Raw genomic sequence first — 22,333 nt, 5'->3', positions numbered from 1 at the left:
TTCAATTATCCAAGATCTGCACAGGTAATTAATACTAATACAACTCAAGTGCGCCTGTGACTTCTTAACTTCTCAGTGCTATATGTTGGATTTTACACAGTAGGAAAGTGAGGGAAGCGCCAACACAAAAAGAATTTAAATATGAGCCTGTAATCATCCCTGCTTCTTGGCAGGTGCCTTGTGTTAATCAGATTTAGAAACCAAGGGCTGGAGCATACTGGTGGGATTTCAAGCAGCTTTGCTGCTCATCCCTATTTAGCATTTCACAGTATATGACATTCTAGAATTATTATAAATGAAGAAAACCCACACCAAAATCCACTGCAAACACTCCAGGAACAAAAAGCCAGTGTAAGGATTACAGACAAACAAACCAGAGAGCAGGTTTGGCTCATGGGTCACAGACTATGAGAAATAACCCTCCTTGGCAAAGAAGTGCCTCCACCCCAGGCTGGGATCCACTCAGGGAGGAAGCGGGGTGACCAGGGAGCCAGGGGCTCACCGCTGGGCACACAGGAGGGCATTTCCTGGCAGGCAGGAAGGGAGGGAGGGAGGGAGGAATCTCCCAGGCCGCATGTGGAAACTTTGTAATGTGGGCACTCCTCAGAGGCTCCATACTGGAAACTAACTCCCTAGACACATGTTCTCTATATTTTTAAAGTACAAAAGCACTGCACCAGAGATGCAGCTCTGCATTCCCTGTGTCTGTCCAGTACTAGAAAGGTTGGGTGAAAATACAAAATTTTTAAACTTCTGTAATGCTGATGGTTGAGGCCAGGAAGGTGCACACTGAATTCGAACAGATGGCAGAGGAACTGTGGAGCCCGAAAGCTTCGGGCCATGCTCATTTATTGGAAACAAAGAAAACCTGCTTTTGCAGCAGAGGGCAAGGAATCAGGGAACTGCACCTTGTAGTGGCAGGAGAGCAATCTGGAAGAATCACCTAGAGCGAAAGCACCCATAGCTTTTCATACAGACACACATATGGCTCCCTGCCATGTGCTCATGTACCAATTGTGCAAAGTGCTTGCAGCCGGTAAACCAGTGAGCAAACCTCACACAGCTGTTTTCCCTACAACCTCCCCAACCACTAATTCCATTCCACCACCATACCACAGGTGCTGGATTTAAAAGGTAGGATCAATGATTGACAGATAGCAGATAACAGGTAGATAATAGATGGATAGGAAGATAAATATGGGTATCGGTATCTACATATATTGATCTATATCTATATTAGCTAAAGTCAATTTGGCTTGCTAATAAAGTCACACTTAGGAAAATGTTAATTTTAATGCTTTATGTAAGAAAAAAGTAAGTCATTTATTTTTAAAGTATTTATTATTATTATTATTATTATTATTGAAATGATTATTCTGTGCAAGGAACCATGCAAGGAGCTATGGCACATGGATACCTAGGTGCGTAAGATGCAGGCCTCCCTTCAGAAGCCTGCAGTCAAAGAGAAGACAGTAAGCCATCTGCATAGACACTTACAACAGGAAATGGTTGAAGTGCCAGTGCCGTGCATATAAGATACTACTGGCCTGAGTTTTTCTTGGGGATAGCACTGTGGTGGTTTGAAGAAATACTTAAGTATAGCACCTGGAGTGCCTTGTGCCAGGTTAAGACTCTGTCAGCCTAAAGGATTTCACAGAACAACAGTAACACCAAGAGATAGACAAAAAAAGGGAAGAAACTTGATAGAAAGGGGAAGTGAGGAAACGACTGGGAACCATAACTGGTGGTGGCCGGGAGGAGCTGTGTGCCTGCCACATGATGCCAAGACCTCCAGACCGTTAGGAGGAACTGGATGCCAGGAACATTTGGACACTGGGTGGTAGTGAATTCTTTTTTAAAATAAAAATTGGCAGAGGGGCTGAATTTTGCATCTGTGTTAACCTCAGATAAAACAGAAGCAGAAACTGGCAGCAGAAGGGACTAGAAATTCACTAAAATTATGGGAAATGAACTGTACTTACCTAGACTGTAATATTGAAAGGGGTGGGTATTAAACCAGTTTATGGGGCTTCCCAGGAAGTAGTGGAAAGGCCTCAGCTATGTGAGGGTTAAATAATTATTAATGATTATGGGGCAGCTGTGTTAGGCTTGCTCGCTGGTGTACTAGCTGCAAGCACTTTGCTTGATGAGTGTGTATGCACGTGGCAGAGGCAAGTGTGCATAGCCTTTATAAGGCTATGGATGTTTGCGCTTGAGAGAGATAGGGGATTTTGGGTTGCCTGCTCGCCACTGTGAGGGGCCATTCTGCTGTTTATTTGCCTAAGAGGTGGTTTCCCCTGCATGTGTGCTTGCCCACCGCTGTGAGACTTTATTAAAAGGAATGGCCCAATGCTTTCTGGCTCCGTAGTTTCTCTACCATCCACCCAAATCCAGTGTGAACCTGCCTGGCCTTGGCCACCAGCATCACAATAATACTAAAACTTGTCAAGGAACAAAAAGATAGGAAGCTTACTTCTAGACAGAGCGGTCCAGGAAGGCTTGGAGCTAGAATCTGAATTGGTTTGTAAGAAATGGAAACAATCTTGTCAGGTAGGAGAAACTTCATGAGACAAAAAACCCAGAGGGAGACAGAACAAGGCACGTTCTGGGATCCATAGCAGCCCAGAGGCAGAAGAGCATAAAATTCAAATATGGAAGCCGGGGAAATAGGTGTGAAAATAGTGAGAAGGAGGGCTGAAAAAGGTGTTGGATGGCAGCAGAGATCTATGTGCCTGTAAGTTACTTATGACTGATCCAGACTGCATCTCCCAGTTATAGACATGTAAAAGTTTATTAGCACACACTATGAATTAATGTCTCTGTTGATGGTAATCAACATAGACTATCAAGTAAGATAAGATAACCACTTGGAACCTCATGAAAGTAGCATGATCTCTGGAGAAAACATGACCCAACTATGGCCAGAGCAGTGGTTGTCAAAGTGTGCTCTGGGGACGCCTGGGTGTCTCTAGACTGACTGCTCAGGAGATCCACAAGTTCAGACGATTTTCATAACAACTTTAGGACATTATTTACCTTTTAGATTGTGCTGATGTCTGCATTGACAATGCAAAAGCAACAGTGGGTAAAAAAAGCTGTCACTTCAGCACAATCCAGGCAGCACTGTGGTGGTAACCACCGTACTCTTCACTCAGGCCACGGCAGCAGATACAGTGCTGAATTTTAAGAGTGAAGTGGACCTGAAAGTTTGAGAACTAGTGGCCTAATGCACGTTCTTTCTAAAATATCTAGGCCCTGGCCGGTTGGCTCAGCGGTAGAGCGTCCGCCTGGCGTGTGGGGGACCCGGGTTCGATTCCCGGCCAGGGCCCATAGGAGAGGCACCCATTTGCTTCTCCACCGCCCCCCTCCTTCCTCTCTGTCTCTCTCGTCCCCTCCCGCAGCCAAGGCTCCATTGGAGCAAAGATGGTCCGGGCGCTGGGGATGGCTCCTTGGCCTCTGCCCCAGGCACTAGAGTGGCTCTGGTCGCAGCAGAGCGACGCCCTGGAGGGGCAGAGCATCGCCCTCTGGTGGGCAGAGCGTCGCCCCTGGTGGGCGTGCCGGGTGGATCCCGGTCGGGAGCATGCGGGATTCTGTCTGTCCCCGTTTCTAGCTGTGGAAAAATACAAAAAAAAAAAAAAAAAAAAAAAAATTAAAAAAAAAAATAAAATATATTCTAAAAGATGCTACTTTTACAAGATCCTAATAGGTCACATATGAAAACAAGTCTGGGTAATAAAGGAAATTTAGGAAATAGAGAATTAAAGTTATTTTATTGTAGGACACTGATGTGCAATTATAGATTACACATTTATATAGTTAGAGGTATGGATGTGCTGATGTGTATTATATCATGGATTTCCAAGAGGGGTCACTGGCAGGGTGCCCAGATGGCTCAGGACAGTCCTGGGTTATACCTATTAACAATAATAAGGGTCCCTATTCACTCTCATTAGTCTCCAAGTTACAGCTGATCGTATTTCCTGTATTCAATGACTTTGTGACCTATTTTTCTTTTTCTTTCTGAAGTATATCTCATGGGAGGAAAGCCTCAAGGAACATACTCTGGGAAATACTATAAAGTGGCAGGAGATAGAAGACAGCAGGTGACCTCATTCCACACAGGTCTCATGAAATGTCATGTTTACAGCCCAGTTTTCATCAAAGCGCTGATGTTCACCCCTTCATAGGGGCTTTTAAAAAAAGCATAAACGTAGACTCTTACATGGCTGAATCCATAGCATCAAACTATAGCCACCACTGACATTTCTGAAGAAACACTTCACTTGCTTCCAGGTGAGACACCTATTCCCTATACTCATCAAGTGTGGCTGGGTTTTCCATTTTCAAGTGATCCACAATGCAACAGTTCCAAACAGTAAGTCAATATGTCTTAAAACACAATTCATCACAAAACCCTGAAAGAGAAAGCAGATATGCCCCAGCAAAGATGGTAAAACGGAAGAACTCTCAAAGCAGAATTATAGGCACGATGGAGAGAAGGTCAACATTATCAGCGGTGCGACCTAAAAGACCTCACCATCATCAAGCTTCTTAAGCAGTCAGCACGTGCACGACACACTCCAGTCAAAAACAGGCAAGAGATTGTAACTCGCCAAGGAAACACACACCACAGCAATTACCTGGTAATGCTTCAGGGTCCCGTTAATGAGAAGGGCAGACTGCTTCTCCACCCTCTCGGAGATGGCATGAGCCACTGTGTAGTAGGACTGGGAGCCGCGGGCGCTGCACTGCATGCTGTACTCATCATCCACGTCTTGCTTGGCCGTCCTGAGACAGAGAGAGTGGAGGATAACACACAGGCATTCTGGTGCACGTGTTTTTCTTCTGTTCCATTCAAAAAGATGAACGGAAAGCCTAAAATAGCTGCAATGAGTGTGGTTTATTTATCATCTACTACTCAATTGCCTGGCAATTAAAATATATTATCTGTAATCCTCTCAAAAACTAAGCAAGGTGGACACTGTTATTTTCATCCTTATTTTATGCATGGGGTAGAACTTCAGGCTCAGAGACATTAGTGAATTTGCCTGTCACATGGAAGGTAGTGGAGTCAGAATCTGAATGCTGGCCCACGTGACTTCAGATGACTGATATGAACACAAACTGTACCTGAAGGTTAACACTTTGCCTGTGAAGCTGTTCTAGGCTCTGAGGCTGCAAAGCTAAATCTTATCCGCAGAACACTGTCTAAAGCTTGGAGGTCAGGTAAGAGAGGGCTGGAGGAAAGGTAAGCTTTCATTTTCTATGCCAGGGTAAGGAGCTAGTATTTTATTCTCTAGGCAATGAGGGGTCATTGAGGGGTTCTTAAACCCTTCAGGGAAAAAGGGAGGCAGAATGATAAAACAGGCTTCTAAAACAGAGCATTCAGCCCTACAATAAAAGGAGAAAAGATTAGAATGTCGATTTCTGAGTTTTTTTTTCTTTTAAATCTCATCACTCTTTAAGGTTCTATTTTGCATTTTTTCCCCACAATTTCCTTTTAATATTAGAGCCATGCACGCAAAGAGCTGTGTGGAGCACTGATGGAGAGGGCAAACGGGGTGGCCATGGAGCTGGGTGTGCAGACGGGGGCAGGAGGAGAAGGTTCCCGGGGAGCTGGGGTGTTTCCGGGTGGGGTTTGGTGGGTGGCTCACTGCCTTGACAATGGGGACAGAGGAAGCAGTGTTTTTCACTTGGGTTTCTGGGTGAGTGTTGATGTAACTGAAGGAAGAAGGGAGGGCAGACAGCAAAGCAGCCAGCCAGAGGGGCAAGTCTGATTAGATCAGGCTGGGACAGAGTGCACGTAGCAGGTGTGGAGCCAGGAGGGAGCCTGCGCTGGTGGTGGAGATGGGGTGGGGAGAGAAGAGTTGGAGGGAAGGAGAAGAGCAACCCAAAGCCTTGGGGCAGGAGGCCGGGGCCCAGTGCTGACTGTTGATGGCAATGCTGCAAGTACAGTGTGGGCACAAAGCCGGCTTCCTGCCTTAATATTTTCTTTCCTTTTTTCTTTAAGGTGAGAGTGGGGGAGATAGCAAGGCAGATTCCTGCATGTGCCCCAACCGGGATCCACCTGGCAACCCCATCTGGGGCTGATGCTGGAGTACTGAGCTATTTTTAGCACCTGAGGCTGGTGTGCTTGGACTAACTGAGTTAACCTCAGCGCCCAGGGCCATGCTCAAACCAATCGAGCCACTGGCTATGGGAGGTAAGAGGGAGAGAAGAGGGAGAAGGAGGGGGGAAGAAGCAAATAGTCACTCCTCCTGTGTGCCCTGACCTGGAATCAAACCCAGGATGTCCATATGCCAGGCTGATGCTCTATCCACCAAGCCACCAGCCAGGGCCTCTGCCTTAACTTTTCCTAAAAGAGAATTCATAAAGCCTAGTTCATGTCACAAAATGCACCCACAAGAAAGAAAACTTGAGAGATACACACTCAATGATCTGCTTAGCGTCCTTCTCAGAAACTTCTTCACTGTTTGGATCCAGAAGTATTTTCTCTTCAGTTTCCTGCCGACTGGACTCCTCTTCCTCATCCTGGGAAGATACAAAGGTTTCATTTTAACAAGGAAATTTCTATGTTTGGCATCTTTCTGTAAAGAGATTAAACCATGCTTAAGCTCACAAATGAACTAAATAAAAGTAAGGGAGGAAGCAGATTTAATACCTACCTATACGAGGCAATACACGATCATTCCACTGCTGTTTAAATCATTAAATGAGAGAACGAAAAGAACCCTCTGAGGAGCCCCTAGAACTTTTGCTCCTAAGAACACCAAAAAGGTAAAAACCATGCCAGAAAGAGGCACACGTGTCACTGCTTGGTTATCAAAGACTCCAGCATAGACCACATGTCTTTCACTCAGCAACATTCTATATCCTTCTCTCGAAAGCCAGACTCTGGACATCTTAGTATTGTCCTATTCATAAAAATATTTTATCTGATAAGGCCAGTGGACTTCTGATGGGCCCACAGATTCACAGCACAGCGCTGGAGCCTGTAAACACACAGCTTCTGTGGCTGCTTCACACCACGTTTCTGAATATTTAGATTAAAACCGACAATAACCAGGCAAAAAAAATTCATTCATTACGGCCCTACTCCTCCACTGTGTGCTATGTTCTGCTGACCTGTTTGAAAGCTTCACTAAATATTATGTCCACCACTAACCACTGGTATCGAAGGCTAAATCTTTAGAGATGATCCGGTACAATTTCCTTTAAAAGTAGCTTTCAAGAGAACAATGCTTTCCCAATAATTCTTGAATGAAAAAACATACAATAAATATTAATGCTAAAAACCAAGCCTTTGATAACAGATCATTGACACATTGGGGGAAACTGAGGAATCAGCACAGCTTCCTCATTTTCCAGGGGAGAAATGAGAGCTGAGAGGGGACAGGACTTGCCATGAGCTGGGGGCAGACCCCTGATGAGGTCCTGGGTTTCTGGTTCATTCTATCCCTGCCTCTCTAGAGCTGCCCACAGTTGTCAGTCTCGGGTTGGCATCTACTTTACCTTGTCTCTGTCCCTCCCTGGCTCATTTACTGAGAAGATTCTCCCAACCGATCTTTATGGGCCCATTCATCTGAGTAAACATGAAACATTTTTAGAATTGATTCTGTAAGCTTCAACTATCTCAGAGGAAGAGTGGCCTATAAAAAAATAGCATGGCTCTAAAAAGATTTGCTTTTTAATAGTATGCTTTTGTAAAAATATAACTTTTATTACTTTTCCTCTTTGCAAAGTGTCCATGGTAGATTAATTTAGAAAACATAGTCCACACAATAGAAGGAAATAACAACTGTCTTAAAATCCTAGTGAGCTATTGTCAGTAAGGCTGCTGGGCCCGGCCCACGGCATCGGCGCCATGGCACTCTCTGAACCACGATCCCTCTGCACGGTGGACAGCAGACTCAGTGACTACACACTGACAATGGAGAGAAAGGAGAGGGAAATATTCTCTCCATCCTTCTATTCGTAATTATTACGCATTTATCATACTAAGCATTTATTTAAATTATTAAGTGTTTATTTATTTCCAGCTGATATAAAAAATTCCTTTATTATTTCATAATTTTTTTGAAAAGATTGGTAAGATTACCATTTTAAGTTCTTGAGTACTCCTTCCAAGAGACTGAAAAACATGCTTCTCTTTTTAGTAACAAATATATCCAAGGAATTCAAACAAGAATCACAGTTAAAGGGAAACCAAGAGGATCAATAAACTCATTAAGTCAAGCCCATGTTGCCCTTTTTCTCTAAGTTTCCAGACTTTCTCTGGCAAATGGACTCTGAGGCCTAAAGGACTTCAGAAATGTTTAGGCAGCGAACCCTCAGCGTGAACCACTCGGAGGCATGGGACTGGCTTTCCCAAAGCGATCCCTCTTCACCTCTCCCCAAAAGACCTTTCCACCACTTCCGATTTAATGCCAACTTCTCTTTCTTGGTTCCAAATAAATTTAGAATTCGCCAAGTCTCCCCACCACCCAGGAGCCCCCAGGAGGGCACTACAGGGCCAGGCAAGTTCCAGCAAAGCACTGGCAAACCCTCATTCCAGTCATCACCCGAAGGCCGACAACACTGGAAGGAGAAGGGACAGGACACAGGTGCTTCCCCCATAAACTTCCAAACCAATAAACTCCAGACGGAGATACACATACATACCTCCTCCTCATAGTCAGAGTCACTATCCTCACTGTCGGATCTGGGAGCGACTTCGTAACTACAGGAAAAGAGTGGGGAAAAAGAGGCTTAGTTCTTTAAATTACAGAAAAATATATACATGTGTGACTTAACTGGCAGGTCCAATGTGTCAGTGAGAAATATATGTAAGAACTTGAACTATTTCAGCAAAGGTGGTGTTGTTTTAGCTCTTACAAGGTTTCACAAAGAACTCGAAAATCTAAAAAGTTGAAGAACACCAATAAGTCTGCTTTAATGTTATACCCGGGATTCATTTCCAACCAGGCGTCCAGCTGACTGGCTTTGGGTGCTTCTGGTCCGAACAGGACCTTGCCGGTTTCTGTGTGAGTCACTTTGACAGGAAGGTCACTCATCTGACTGCTCTCATCTATGGGCTGGAAAGGAGAAAAACAACACCACGTCACCACTGGGTGTGAAGACGTCCTCCCAGCTCTGTGCCGGACAGGTCTCAGCCTTTCGGCTGCCGGCGTCTGAAACAGTTTTCTGTGATTGGAAGTATCACCAGCACGAGACCTCAGGTCCCGAGTGGATGTACTCACCAAGGCTCTGAATTAGGAGCTGAAAGTTCAAGGCAGTAGGAGGGCTTCACAGGCGCCATTGTGGAAGGGCAAACCCCAGTGACAGCAGAGCCAGTACAGGGGTACGAGCGGAGCCGAGCTCCCGCCTGCTCCCGGCGTCAGCGACTTCTCCACTGAGCAGATGTTTATACACTAACAGGTGTCACCTCAAGTCCGCTTCTCCAGGCCTCCCGGAGGTCTGATGAATTACCCAATATTCTACTAATATATTCCCCTCCTATTCAAATCAGGCAGAGCTGATTTTTGTCATTTGCAACCAAGAACCTCAACTCCCAAATAATAGTTCCCAGATGACAACTATTGCAAACCTATGGTTTCAGAGAGAAAGGAAAAAAAGTATGTAAGTTGTGTCATCTCATTACTGACGGTTTGACTTCTGCAGAACCAGTGTCCTTTACACCAAAACCAAACCACCAGGAAACTAGACCAACCATAGGTACCTGCAAGGGTGACAAAGCAAAAAACGCTGCTCAGCTGAAATCTGGAGAACAGACCAAGACTGAGCTGAAGTTCTTTATCAGACTCAGTGAAAAATGGCTTGTTCAGAAAATTAAGAGAATAAATGAAATTGCAAAGGTTGCGTTTAACCTACTTCAGAGAATAAACTGTTTTAAAAGGCCTAAAAATGAAGTAATCCTATGCAAATGAATGCTATGGAGTAGAGGGCAGCTGTGCTTTTAGGAGCAGACCCCCAGGCAAGATGTTTGTTTGGAAATGCTTAATTTGTGAGTTGTTCATGGTATGTATCTCCTTAAAAATAGTAAAACCCAATGTTTAGACTATTCATTAATTCCAAAAAAATGTTTTCTACATTATTCTTATTTAGAGTTAAATAAAAATGATAGGAAAAATGGTATACTGTAGGTTATTGTCTATTTCTATAAAAAAATGAACTCCTCCTCCATCCTCAGTTGGTTCTTTCCCCCCTCTCCCTCAACAAAGTGCTGTCAGAATAAGAAGCAATATATTAATAATTATTCACAAAAATAATCTTTGCAAAAAGAAATGCTTCCTCTAGACTATTTTCTTTTTCTTTTTTCCTGTTACATGTGTTAAAGCAGTGGCTGCGAACACCATTAGTCTGCACGCCAAGCCGACGCTTCTTCCTCATTAATGTGTAAGGTCACCTATGTGCTCACACAAGAGAGGAAATCTACCATTTGTGATTGTCTCCCATGGAAAAATCATACTCCATGGTCTTCAACTATTATAATACAATTCATTTCATTGCTTTAGATGTCACGCCTCAAAGAAGATTGGGACTCACTGTAGCTGGAATGAAAACTTTGGCAGAAGCACCAAATGAGCACAGCAGAGTGTAACAGGAAAATTATTTCAAAACAAACTGAGCAAGATGTCCACTTCGCCAACTTCAGCAGAAAGGATACACATAGGCTAAAACTTAAAGAAATAAAAGGGTGCATGTCACAGACCCAAGATCAGTAGGTAATTTTCCTGAGAGATAATACGGAATAAAGCTCTCTCAAACTAACATGTCAAATCTCTCCCCTGGGCTTGTTAGTTACAGACTGATGTGAGGCGTGCTTGGGTCAAGCTAGGCTTTTACAAATTAGAGTGTTTCCAAATGCTCTGATATATAGTAGTCTTCTCTCATAACAGCCCACTGAGAGGTTCTTACACATTAGGCATTTATCCTGATCCTTTCTTTCCTTGTGATGGATTATAGTGGTTAAGCAACATTTATTGTTCAAGAGGTTTCTCCACAGACTAGTGGTTTCGACCTTTTTTCTGCATCTGGGCTATTTGCATTCACAATACATCTCACATGCACACTGATTCTAGAATGGGAAGAGGCAAGCCTCCGCCTACCCCAGACCTCTAGGCAGGTTTATCTGAATCTGTGAGAGGAGAAGGCATATTGAAATAAGCTCCCTTCCCATTATGCTCTGGGTATATACCTCCTCATGTGATTCACTGGCAGAGAACTGGGAGTTTTCAGAGGAAAACAAAAATATCCAATAAATGAATAACTGTATTCTCATGATTCAGGAGAATAATGGAAATGCTAGAAAATAAAATTTAGGAATATCCTGATGAATTGACAAACAGAAGCTATACTGTAAGCCTATAGAAGAGGTCAAAAATAAGTTAACCAAATAAGTAAACTGTTTATAGCTTATGGAGTTTTATCATTTCAAATTAGTAATAAACTAAGGAAACTGGGCCATAGATTATGCTTTTATATAGTTTACTGAGCAAATGTAATTATAGAATCACTTAAGGTTTTTACACATTTTATGTATCCCAAAACATATGCTTATGTGTTTATATATATGTTATTATATGTGCACATAAAATTCTGGAATAGTACACAAGAAACTTAATATTAGTTAATTGGCCATCTGAGAAGGAAGTAGATTACTTTTCAGTGTATCCCTTTTATATTAGGCTAGTGTACTACTCTTTACTTACAGATGAATAGCTGAGTAAAAATAAAATTAGTATGCACGGACAATGATATAGCAAGAGATGACAGTGACTCACTGAGCAGAACACAGTAGAAATGGAGCAAACCCCTTACCTCTCCATCTGGTCCCAGGGCAGACTCTCCTCCCTCTGCCTTCTCCTCAGCCTTCTGTAAAACGACAATGTATCACAAGATATGGGTCAGCCAAGAAAATGGGTACAGGATGGGCTTCCTGTTAACTCTGGGTAACAGCATTTCATTACTACTCATCCTCATCTAGGAAAACAAGTATCCATGCCTTTCATTTCTACTCGTTTTCACTATCTAAGACAAAGCATGTATTTTATTAGCAACTTGCAGGGAGTTATTGAAATCCAGGTGCAAGTCAAGGCCAGCACACCAGAGAGTTGTGGATTATGTCTTCTAGGATTCAAAGGGTTTAAGATATTGGCAGCATTCAGAGAGAAAGGTCAGAGTCTGCAATATTCTCATGTTTGGTGCTATGAAGACAAATCCTGATGTAATCAGCAAAACTTTCCTATTCCCTTAGCAAGTTCTTCTCCAAGTGTCCACTGAGAATAAACTCTGAACTGCTTGAGTCATAAAAACACAAAAGAATATAAAATTCTGTGAGTTCTCTTGTGTTTTTCATTCTACCTAACAGGGTTTAATAATTCACAGTATTTCTTCAGTGGGGATATGGGGAATTTTGAGAGAGATACTGTGATCTCATAAAAAAAAGTCAGTCATCTACCATTTCTTAAATATCCCAGCATCTTAGTCCATTACCCTTAATGAGCCTCAAAGACCGACAGCCTAAACAAAAAGCTACTATTACATCACATTTTGAACATACATAAGAGTTTCATCTGTAATATCAACAAAATAGTCTAAAATTTCTTACGTTGGTAAGAACTTCTTTGACAAGTGAAATCTTTAACATCACCTTTATAGAATCTTTACTTCAAAGTTATAACCGCAAAGCTATACTACTTCAGGTCAGTAAAATAAGAGAGAAAGAAATCTCAAGTCATTTGCTTTATCAAGGCATTTAAGAAAATCAGCTTTCCTACCTTGGGCCCTTTCAGTTAATTAAAAATATATATAATGATACAGAATCAATATTAACTTCACTTTGCTTACTTAAGGCATTGATTACATTATACATTTTTGCTTTTTATGAAAATAACTCAATTGTCTCTTGACAAAACAGCTCTTATAGAAAACGTTAAATGTTTAAAATTCAGCCTTTGGTCCATACTGAAGAAATGCAATTTCCATAAATGTTTCAAAATTCTGAAGTTCTCTTACAATTTTCTCACAAAAATAGATGTACATGTGCATGTCAAAGCACAAGGCACCAAAGGAGGAAACAAAATCCTCACTTTGCTTACGATTTCCCAGGAACTTAAGTTTCTACTTATGCCACCTCAAAGTGACAGTGTTTACAAGCTCAAAAGAAATGATCAGTATCAAAAGTCAGCAATCCCTATGTCTAAGCTGGACATACCAATAGACCAATGGCAGAGAAGCTCAGAGGAGAAGCTGTCCCTGCTACCAGCACCTGCAGTCTCCATTTCTGGAGTTCCTAGGCACTGTATTCAGGCAACTGTTCTAATTAATGAAAGTCAATTAATCTCACCATTCTTTCCATACAAGTCAGAAATAAGCTACCAATTTGGCCAACAAAGAAATCAAATGAGACAATGAATAAGTCAATTTCCAATAGCTAGCACTGGATCACCATTTCAATGAATAGCATCCTAAAAAGCTTGAAGGACCATAAACAACAAAATCAAAGCTATTCTGAAGGATACTTTTCTATGAATGTATTATAGACTAGCAAGCATATTGTCTAAAAATTGCCTCATAATCAAGCCCTCCCATATTTAAAATCCTCTAAAGCAGTGGTCCCGAACCTTTTTTGGGCCACGGACCGGTTTAATGTCAGAAAATATTTTCACAGACTGGCGTTTAGGGTGGGATGGATAAATGTATCACATGACCGAGACAAGCATCGAGTGAATCTTAGATGTAACAGAGGGAATCTGGTAACTTTTTAAAAATAAAACATCGTCAGACTTAAATATAAATAAAACAGAAATAATTTAAGTTATTCTCTCTCTGTGGACCAGTACCAGTCCGTGGCCCGGGGGTTGGGGACCACTGCTCTAAACTGACTTTAAAAATTCCAGTAGGTATTAAATTTGAGAAGCAATGTATTGTTAGACTTAAGAAACTTGGTTCTAGAACCAGATAACCTGCATTTGAATCCGAGCTGTGTCGCTAAGTGCAAGAGACCTTCACTGTGTGATCTTGAGCGTATCTGCCATGTCTTGGTTCCCTTATTTTGTAACAGTCCCTATTACCACATACGGCTGCTGCAGGACTGGATCACTATTTCAACATATATAATCCAATGTCACATGTAATACACACTATGAGTATCAATCTCCACAATGCAAAAGAATCAACAATAATCCAATGGCTATTCTTATATGTCTATGTAAGACTGCTACAGCACTGTCTGAAAACTGCTTCAAAAGATTACAGGGTCAGGATTTCTGTTTTGCTCACTTATATAGTCCCCCATCTACCAAGCACTTAGTATTTCAAAGACTCTAAATAAAAACTTGGTGAATGAATGAATGAATGAATGCAACAAGACCAATGTTTATGTTCAGTGAAATATGATTATTATTGTAATTTAGATGGCAATATATTTGTAAGCCAAAATAGTTAAGAATACAGACACAATTCTTCATTGAACTGGGGCTCTGGGAGATTTCTCTTGCACACCGTGTACTTGCAGCCGATTCAGCTATATTGTTAGAGGAGGTAGAAGCTAGGTGGCAGTCTACTCTGTGGCAGGAGATGCCAAGTTCTCCCATGATGCTTTGGATTCTTTCATTTTGAAGGTTTCTGGTTGGCACGCTTTTCATAAATCCATGTTTTCATGTAAAATAAATGGTACTTTATTCCTTCCCCCCTCAAAAAAACCCTTCTCTTTTTTGAGTTCAAGATGAACTCTAAACAGCTGTGATTGGTCCTACCGTTTGAGCTAACTTTGGACAGTCTCTGAGCACCTGGTGAATTGACCCAGTGCTGATGGCAGCTGCCACCACGTCACCTACAGCCTGAGGAATTTTCCTACCAGTTATCTATATATTGTGATTGCAAACACATCCTATCAATATTACTGAGCCAAGCTTACTTCCACTGATTCAAAACAAAACATTGAAGTTCATCCATTAATTAGGACTAGAGGAACTTTGTATTGCCTTCTTCCTACCAGCCAGAAATTTGGAACTAATTATACTCACAGAGAAAAGGAGGAGTGTAATTACCCTAGTAAGGGGGGGGGGGGGTGAGAGGGGTTGAAACAAATTACTCATAACTAAAGACAATTTGGGCTCCTAATTCCAAAGACCAATGTCAGGTCATACCTTCTATTTAGAAATATTCAGGAACGAAGCTATGTGCATTGCTACCCATCTTCCTTGCAGAAGCTATAAAAAATAATCAGTGATGGAATCAAGGAGGGAAAGAAATCCCTAAACATGAAAATCCTGTTTAAGCTGAACTCAAGAAAATAGACTTCAATGAGCACTTTATTTATATTATCACAACACAGGCCACAAAAAGCCTCATTTTGTAAAGAAACAGTTTTACACCAAATATATTGCAATCTATATTATACGGTGCGTGCAGTTTACCCTCCAGCAGGTGTTGTTATAACACACTGAAACAACATTCAAATGTGCTGGCATCTTAAAGACTCATTCTGTCTAACTGGAAACCTAATCTTTCAGAAATCACTGGGTTATTTTCACTGCCACATAAGTAGACCTCTGAGCATTAAGATAGGTGATCAGGCAATAAAAAATACCCCAGAAGATCAAATTAACAGGCAATTGCAAGTTACTTTGGTTGTACCTTGTACAGAAAACCAATTCTAACATTTTGACTCAAATAACTGGTCAATCCAGTTAAGCAGGACTTTGATCCAAACTTCTGGTTTCACCCATTCTGACACTGAACTAATCAAATAAATCTAATCATTTTGGCATTATTATAAACCGATCTTTACAAAAGTCGCTACACTCAAATGCCCAGAATTACCTAAGAACCTTTCTTTTACCTACAAAAGTATCCTTGTAGAGAAAAGCTGCAATAAATTCTATCATCTTTGGGGAAAACCTAAGACAAAAGAATTGAGAGGAACTGGAGAGTAACTTGAATTTAAATGTCTCAACATTACTCCTTTACATTCGATGCTTTTTTACCAACCAAATACCAACAGGCTTTTCTGTCTTTTTTGATACCTAAAAATGATAAGAACACCTTTCCTATCACTATATTGATCACTACATTATGCTGGAAAGGTTCCCCCTCCAAAACATTCCAGTCCTGAGATTTACTTATAATCGTGGGTGGTGAAAGAGAGAGCGAATAAAAGTTTCAGAAAGAAAAGGTAGTACCACAATGAAAATGATCCGGCACAGTGAGCTGTTTGTTCCCCATGGATTCACTGAGGGTGTTCCTATTAGTGTCATGGGTTTCTAAGGAATGTCACAAATAAATAACAAGGGCATAGTTCTGCTGGTGTTATACCCCATTGAAAGATTTGAAATATGGAATGAAATATTGATTCTCAACCTAATGGCAACAAGTTGAACCCATGAAATAGCTACACTTCTAAGCAGTAGGTTCGGGTTAGGGGGCAGCATAGGCTCCTAACCACAGCTTAAGGACAAAATACACCCTACAACCCTGCAAAAAATACCTTATCATCACCAGAAACCACTCTAAATTACAGGCCACGTAATTACAAATTCTCTTTGTAGGAGATGGATAGAAAAGGATAAGTGGAATCCACCAAAATTAATAAATACTCATTTCCTACTGCATGCCTCAACAGTCCAAGACCCTGTCATTATCCTGAAAAAAGTGGTGGCCACCTATTTACTCAACATCGCAGAGAATATACAACATGGCGGCAAAGAGTGTATTTCCCAAAACCCTAAAACCATATTTCAATAATAATGGTCTTACATTTATACCACAGAATGGCTGGATAAAATAACTAAGATTTACTGAGTACTCACTATGTGCCAGGGAACAAACTGAATACTCTGGATAAACTTTCCCATTCAATCCTAACAAATCATCTGCTGACCAGTCAAGAGACTGAAATACTAGATAATAGACTTTTAATAAAATACCCTATAAGAGAACAAGAGCAAATTGGTCTCCTATGCTTATGCACCCATGATTTTATTTATTTATTTATTGATTGATTGATTGATTTTAGGTGAGAGGAGGGGAGATAGTGAGGTTGACTCTCACATGCACCCAAACTGGGATCTACCTGGCAACCCCATCTGGGGACTGAAGTATTTTTAGCGCCTGAGGCTGATGCAGCACCCCCAAGGGAGCTATCCTCAGTACTTGGGGCCACTCTCAGATCAACAAAATCACTGGCTGTGGGAGGGGAAGAGGGTGAAGGGTGAGGGGGTGAGGAGAAGTGCTGGTAGCTCTTTCTGTGTTCCCTGTCCAGGAATCAAACCCGAGACATCCATACGTCAGGCTGAGGCTCTATCCACTGAGTCACCGGCCAGGGCCACAGTTATGAATTTAAAAGATTGTGTGCTAACATGACTTGGACAATGGTCCAGTTTTCTAATTTAGCATGTTTAATCCTAATTGTGTACATCCTGGTGGCTTCACCTAGGCCCCTCCCTCTTCCTATCCTGCAGTCACCCAGTAGATGTTAGAGAACAAGCATGGCAAAGGATGGAGACCGCAAGGTCATGCTGAGTGCACATCATAGTGCATCTATCGTGCCCCACTGCAGAGGCTGATTCCCATAATTAGATATTTCAGTTCTTTAGGAATTTTTCCTCCTCCAACTCTTAAGTGGATACATACAGTTTACTTCTTTTTCTTCCATTTCAAGGGCATTAATGGAAGATCAGGCTGAGAAGTTTCAGAATGATTTATAAATATATACTTCATAGAAATGGCTTTAATGGTGAGAAGAGAAAATTAAACAAAGTCATGCAGGTTAAAGGAATCCCACTCTATTATTCACTAATAAAACAACAAGTAACAAACTTCCCAGCAGGGAAAAACAAAAGGCCTTTTCTGTTACACTGAGGCTATTTTTAAAAATTATATACGAAGTAAAAAGTAATCCTTTTCCAATTACATTACAAGGTCAATCATACTCACCTTTAACAGCAGAGTTCTTCCAGGTATCTGTATCTTAGTTTTCTAACAGATGTTGCTACCAGCTCAATGCTATTAGTTCTCTTGGTAAAAAAGTCTTGTCAAAACAAAGATTTATTGATACCTTTCGTAATTAAAAACAATGCAGTCAGGTACAGTATAATGTTTAGTTCTATGGGAAGATGCCGAAAAGGACAGCACAGGATTTTTAAGCTTCTGGATGTAGTTTTCCTCCCCAGCAGAGAAACTGCCACAAGCAACTCTCAATCACTCTAATGGAGGAAAGAAGAACTACAAATAATCCAAAGTATCAAATAATCAGCTTTTGAAAGCACCCGTTTTCTTTGCACTATTAAAGGTGCATCTGGAATTTGGTAACTCATTTTGAACTCAGTGTCTAAGCCCCGTGACAGATACAATTTTCAGGAAGAACTAAGAAAGGGCTCAGTTTCTTTTTTACCTTCTTTATCCCATTTCTCCCAGTAAAATGGCCAAGGGAAAAAGCAGCTTGTCCCCTTTAATCTTGCTGAGAGCAGGGAGGGCTCAAATGCTAAGGAGAGCAGGCCAGTGAAAAGGTAAAAGGCTGATCATGAAGTAATAATTGTTCATATTCAGCTGCATGAGAGCACTAACAGGAGGTGCCCGGAGAGACGCACAGGCAGGCTGCGGGCGCTTTGCTACTATGTACTGTTCATTTGCCAGGAAATCTGGCCCCATCCCCATTTGACTCAGTGTTTCTTCACATCATTCATCACAGTTTATAATTACATATTTAGATGCATATTTGATCAATCTCTCTCTCTCTCTCTATCTCTATGATTAAATTGAAGCGGGCAAGAGTGCTTTTTCTCACATGCCATCCTCTCTCCCCCAGAACCCAGCATGCTGTGCCTCCATCATAGTAAGTGTTCAGTTAATATTTGTTGAGCAAATGCAAAAAATAGAGTAAGTGCTACTTGCAAACCAGAAGGTAAGAGCTCAGAGGTAGAGAGTTGGCAGCACCATGAAAATATTATGACAGGTTCCTGCTCTGTACAAGATTTACACAAAAATAAAGGTATAATCATGATTGATCAATTATGTGTATTTCTTTGCCTATGATGATATAATGATCTAACACCATGGCAAGAATCTATTAATTATAAACCAGAAGCTCCAGTCTGGGCCATTAGCTTATAATCACAAAGAAATATAGAACACGAATTTTAATACTAAAAACAATTAACAGTGACCTCTTTGTGACAACCTCAGTAAAACCCATGTCTAGGTGCAGAAAAACTAAAACTGCCATTTTATGGGATCCATGTATGAAATGTTACAGAATTGTATCGTTTGCCTATGTGCTCTTCACAAACTCAGAAAATGTTTTCTTAAGTCAAAAACTGGGAGGTGGAATTTTGCAGTCTATAATGCTGCCTTGACAGAAAAGTGAGGTACTCCTCACTACTGACATGTCTAACAAACTCCAGGCCCTGAGTCATCCCTCACTCACCTTCACATGGAGGGAAGCTATCTCATACTAAAGAGATCAACAGCAAGGAAGCACCATCTCAATCATTTATTCCTTCTCCGTAATTATGAAACAAGTATGAGAATTCAGAAGCCATGAAATTATTTTTGGAAAAACATTTTGTTCAGTTATTCAGTGCAGAGGATAAATGATTAAATGCTACTCATCATCTTGGGGTGGTGAACACAAAATACAATACACAGATGATGTATTATACAATCGTACACCTGAAACCCATATAATTTTATTAACCAATGTCACCTCAATAAATTCAATTAAAAAAAAGTTAAATGTTACGCATGCTCAATCTCCACAATTCTGAGGAAGACTACCTATTTGTACTTGGGCCAATTCCAATTTATCATGAACACAAAATATCAGCCAAGAATTAAATTATGAGACTACTTAAACTTCAATGAAGAGCTATATTCACAGGCCTACACTAGTATGTTGCCCTTGAAATGAGATATAATAATATCCATAGAGCAAAAGTTCTAAATGTTACCCTTCACTTCTCATGATAATTAGGATAGACTTTACATAAGAGTATTATTTTCTATACTAACCTAAAACCCTGACCTGCACATTTATCCCAGTGTGACCAAGGGCCGCTGGACTTGATGAACAATTTTGACATCGCTGTCTGTTCAGATAAACAGCTGAAAATTGTTCTAAAAGCATCCCACAGCTACCTCTTACATCTTCCTCTCCATTGTGCCCTCATCTCCAGTCTATTGTCTAGTATGCCTCATCAACTATATTTTCTCCATACCCATTTATCTGAGCAATTTTTGCCATCCAGGAATCTAAACCTTGAATTGTTGTGGAAAGGAGTATTTCTTAAAGAGAAATACATGCCGTAAAATGGTCCCTGACTCAGCTGCCCCCAGCAGGGCACTCACCTTCTTCTTCCTCCTCCTCTTCTTCTTCTCTTTGGCTGCTTGGGCTTGCTTGTGCTCCCAGACCAGGTTGGTCAGGTTGGCCACATATTCGTCAGTCTGCTGTAAAAGGTATGCTAAACGCCTGTCTTTCTTTTGATCAATCAGTTTTCTGTATCCCTCTTCATCTTCAGCCTGTTAAGGAGAGAAGAGTGTGATCAGAGCATAAGAAAAGTTTGTGGATGCCTTCTTCCACTCATCCCTCCTCTGGATGGTCTGAACTCTGACTGATGGAGAGCGCAGCAAACCAAATTTTCCCGGCTGCTCGCTTCATGCACATGGCCTAGGAGTGAGGGGACACAGGACAGTGAGAGGCCTGCGTCGCGGGGCACTGGGGTTCATGGCCAAGTCGGAACACACAGCTACACTTTGTCTGGTGTGATCAAGCACCAGACTCTTTGTTCTGTGTTTCATTCATGACACAAAAAATGTTAAAATTTCCCTGATTTATCAATGTCACTGCATTAAATTTAATAATAAAATATATAAACTGAAAAAAAAAAAGTTAAAATTTGACAAGTCACCTCTGACTTTATCATGAGGCTTAACGGGATGTGGAGGAGGGAATTATTGTATCTGTTATGTTGTTCGATGGTATCAGACTTCACGTTCTAAATGACATACATTCCCAGTCATATACGCTCGTAACTGAGTGCCAGTCTGTGACCAAAAAAAATGTTTATTCTTAACTTAGTATTTTGGAAGTTTTCAAATATAATTAAAAGTAGAGAGAATAGAATACTCTCTCGTAAACCAACACCAAGCAACAATAATAAACTTGTGATGATTCCTGTCTTATCACTACCCCTCCCTCACATTCCTTCCCTCACAATCCCCAAATGGACTGTCTTCAAGCAAATTCAAGACATAATATCCTTTCATTCATAAATATTTCAATAAGTACTTCTGAAGTCAAGTAATCAAATGAGTATTAAACAAATAACTTCTTATAAACATTGTGATTGATAGGGACAGTCAAGTTTGGGTGATTTTTTTTTTTTTTTTTTTTTGTCACAGACTGGCACTCAGTTATGAGCGTACGTGACTGGGGATGTCATTTAGAATGTGAAGTCTGATACCATCAAGCAACATAACATATAATAATTCCCTTCTTCACATCCTGTTAAGCAACATGATGAGGTTAAATGGAATAAAAACTCAGCTGTGCTCTCAGCCATTTCAAGGGAAATCTTTTATATATATATCCCAATAAAAAGGACACATCAAAAATATTTTCCTCATGTGATGCAGAATAAAAGGAGCACATTGCAAAACCTTAAAGAGGCAGGTGTCCCTCCAGCCTGTGCCCGAGTGACAGCGGTGTCACCCTCCAGTCTGGCTGCCGTCTGCCCCGTGGATGAGCATGAACTTCAACTGCTATTATAACTCTAATTGCTTTTCATTATGGTTGATCTCACTTGAAGAAAGAGCAATAAAAAAAACTTCAGTTTCTCTGCTTTCTGTATATTCCATCATTTAATTGCAAAAATTAATGATTTGCAAATGCCTGATCATTAGTATCAAACCAATCTGTTACTGAAGTTCTAGTATAGTTTCACTTCAGTTAAATCAGACAAATGTGCCTGCTTACTGCTCAAATTACTATAAAATGATCTACCTAGCTAGTTAGAAATTTATTGGGTAGTCATCTCCCTCCTAAAAAAAGGAGAGGGACACAGAAAAACATGCTGAGAGTTTAAAATACAATATTTACTCTCTGGGATCCAAAAAAAATAATGACAACAAAATACAAATAGGCATGAAAAGAGACTTTGCTTGGGGCTTGGGGTGGGGGGTGGGGGGGTAGACAGTACTATGTTAAATGGGACTCTTGAAACCATGTCAACACAATAAATTACAAATAAAAATTTTTTATAAAATGCAAACCATAATACCAGCAAGAAAGACACGTCACTTAGAATTTTCCCAGGACATAATTATGGACTGA

General features: G+C 40.9%; 1 protein-coding gene across 10 annotated transcripts in view; it reads right to left on the bottom strand.

Annotated features, from left to right (window-relative positions):
* SMARCA2 (SWI/SNF related, matrix associated, actin dependent regulator of chromatin, subfamily a, member 2) overlaps positions 1 to 22,333 on the bottom strand; it is a 176,330-nt gene that overhangs the window by 106,424 nt on the left and 47,573 nt on the right. For all 10 annotated transcript variants that reach the window (XM_066257155.1, XM_066257164.1, XM_066257157.1 and 7 more), the window contains 6 exons: positions 20,350 to 20,520; positions 11,821 to 11,874; positions 8,944 to 9,074; positions 8,662 to 8,719; positions 6,431 to 6,531; positions 4,641 to 4,788 (listed from right to left, as the gene is read on the bottom strand). In XM_066257155.1, the coding sequence (XP_066113252.1) occupies positions 4,641 to 4,788; positions 6,431 to 6,531; positions 8,662 to 8,719; positions 8,944 to 9,074; positions 11,821 to 11,874; positions 20,350 to 20,520 (663 nt within the window). The remainder of the gene's footprint in view (positions 1 to 4,640; positions 4,789 to 6,430; positions 6,532 to 8,661; positions 8,720 to 8,943; positions 9,075 to 11,820; positions 11,875 to 20,349; positions 20,521 to 22,333) is intronic.

The sequence above is a fragment of the Saccopteryx bilineata genome, chromosome 2, assembly GCF_036850765.1.
Source record: "Saccopteryx bilineata isolate mSacBil1 chromosome 2, mSacBil1_pri_phased_curated, whole genome shotgun sequence".
Taxonomy (NCBI): Eukaryota; Metazoa; Chordata; class Mammalia; order Chiroptera; family Emballonuridae; genus Saccopteryx; species Saccopteryx bilineata.
Note: the sequence above shows the minus strand (reverse complement) of the source record. Positions and strands in the feature narration are given on the sequence as shown.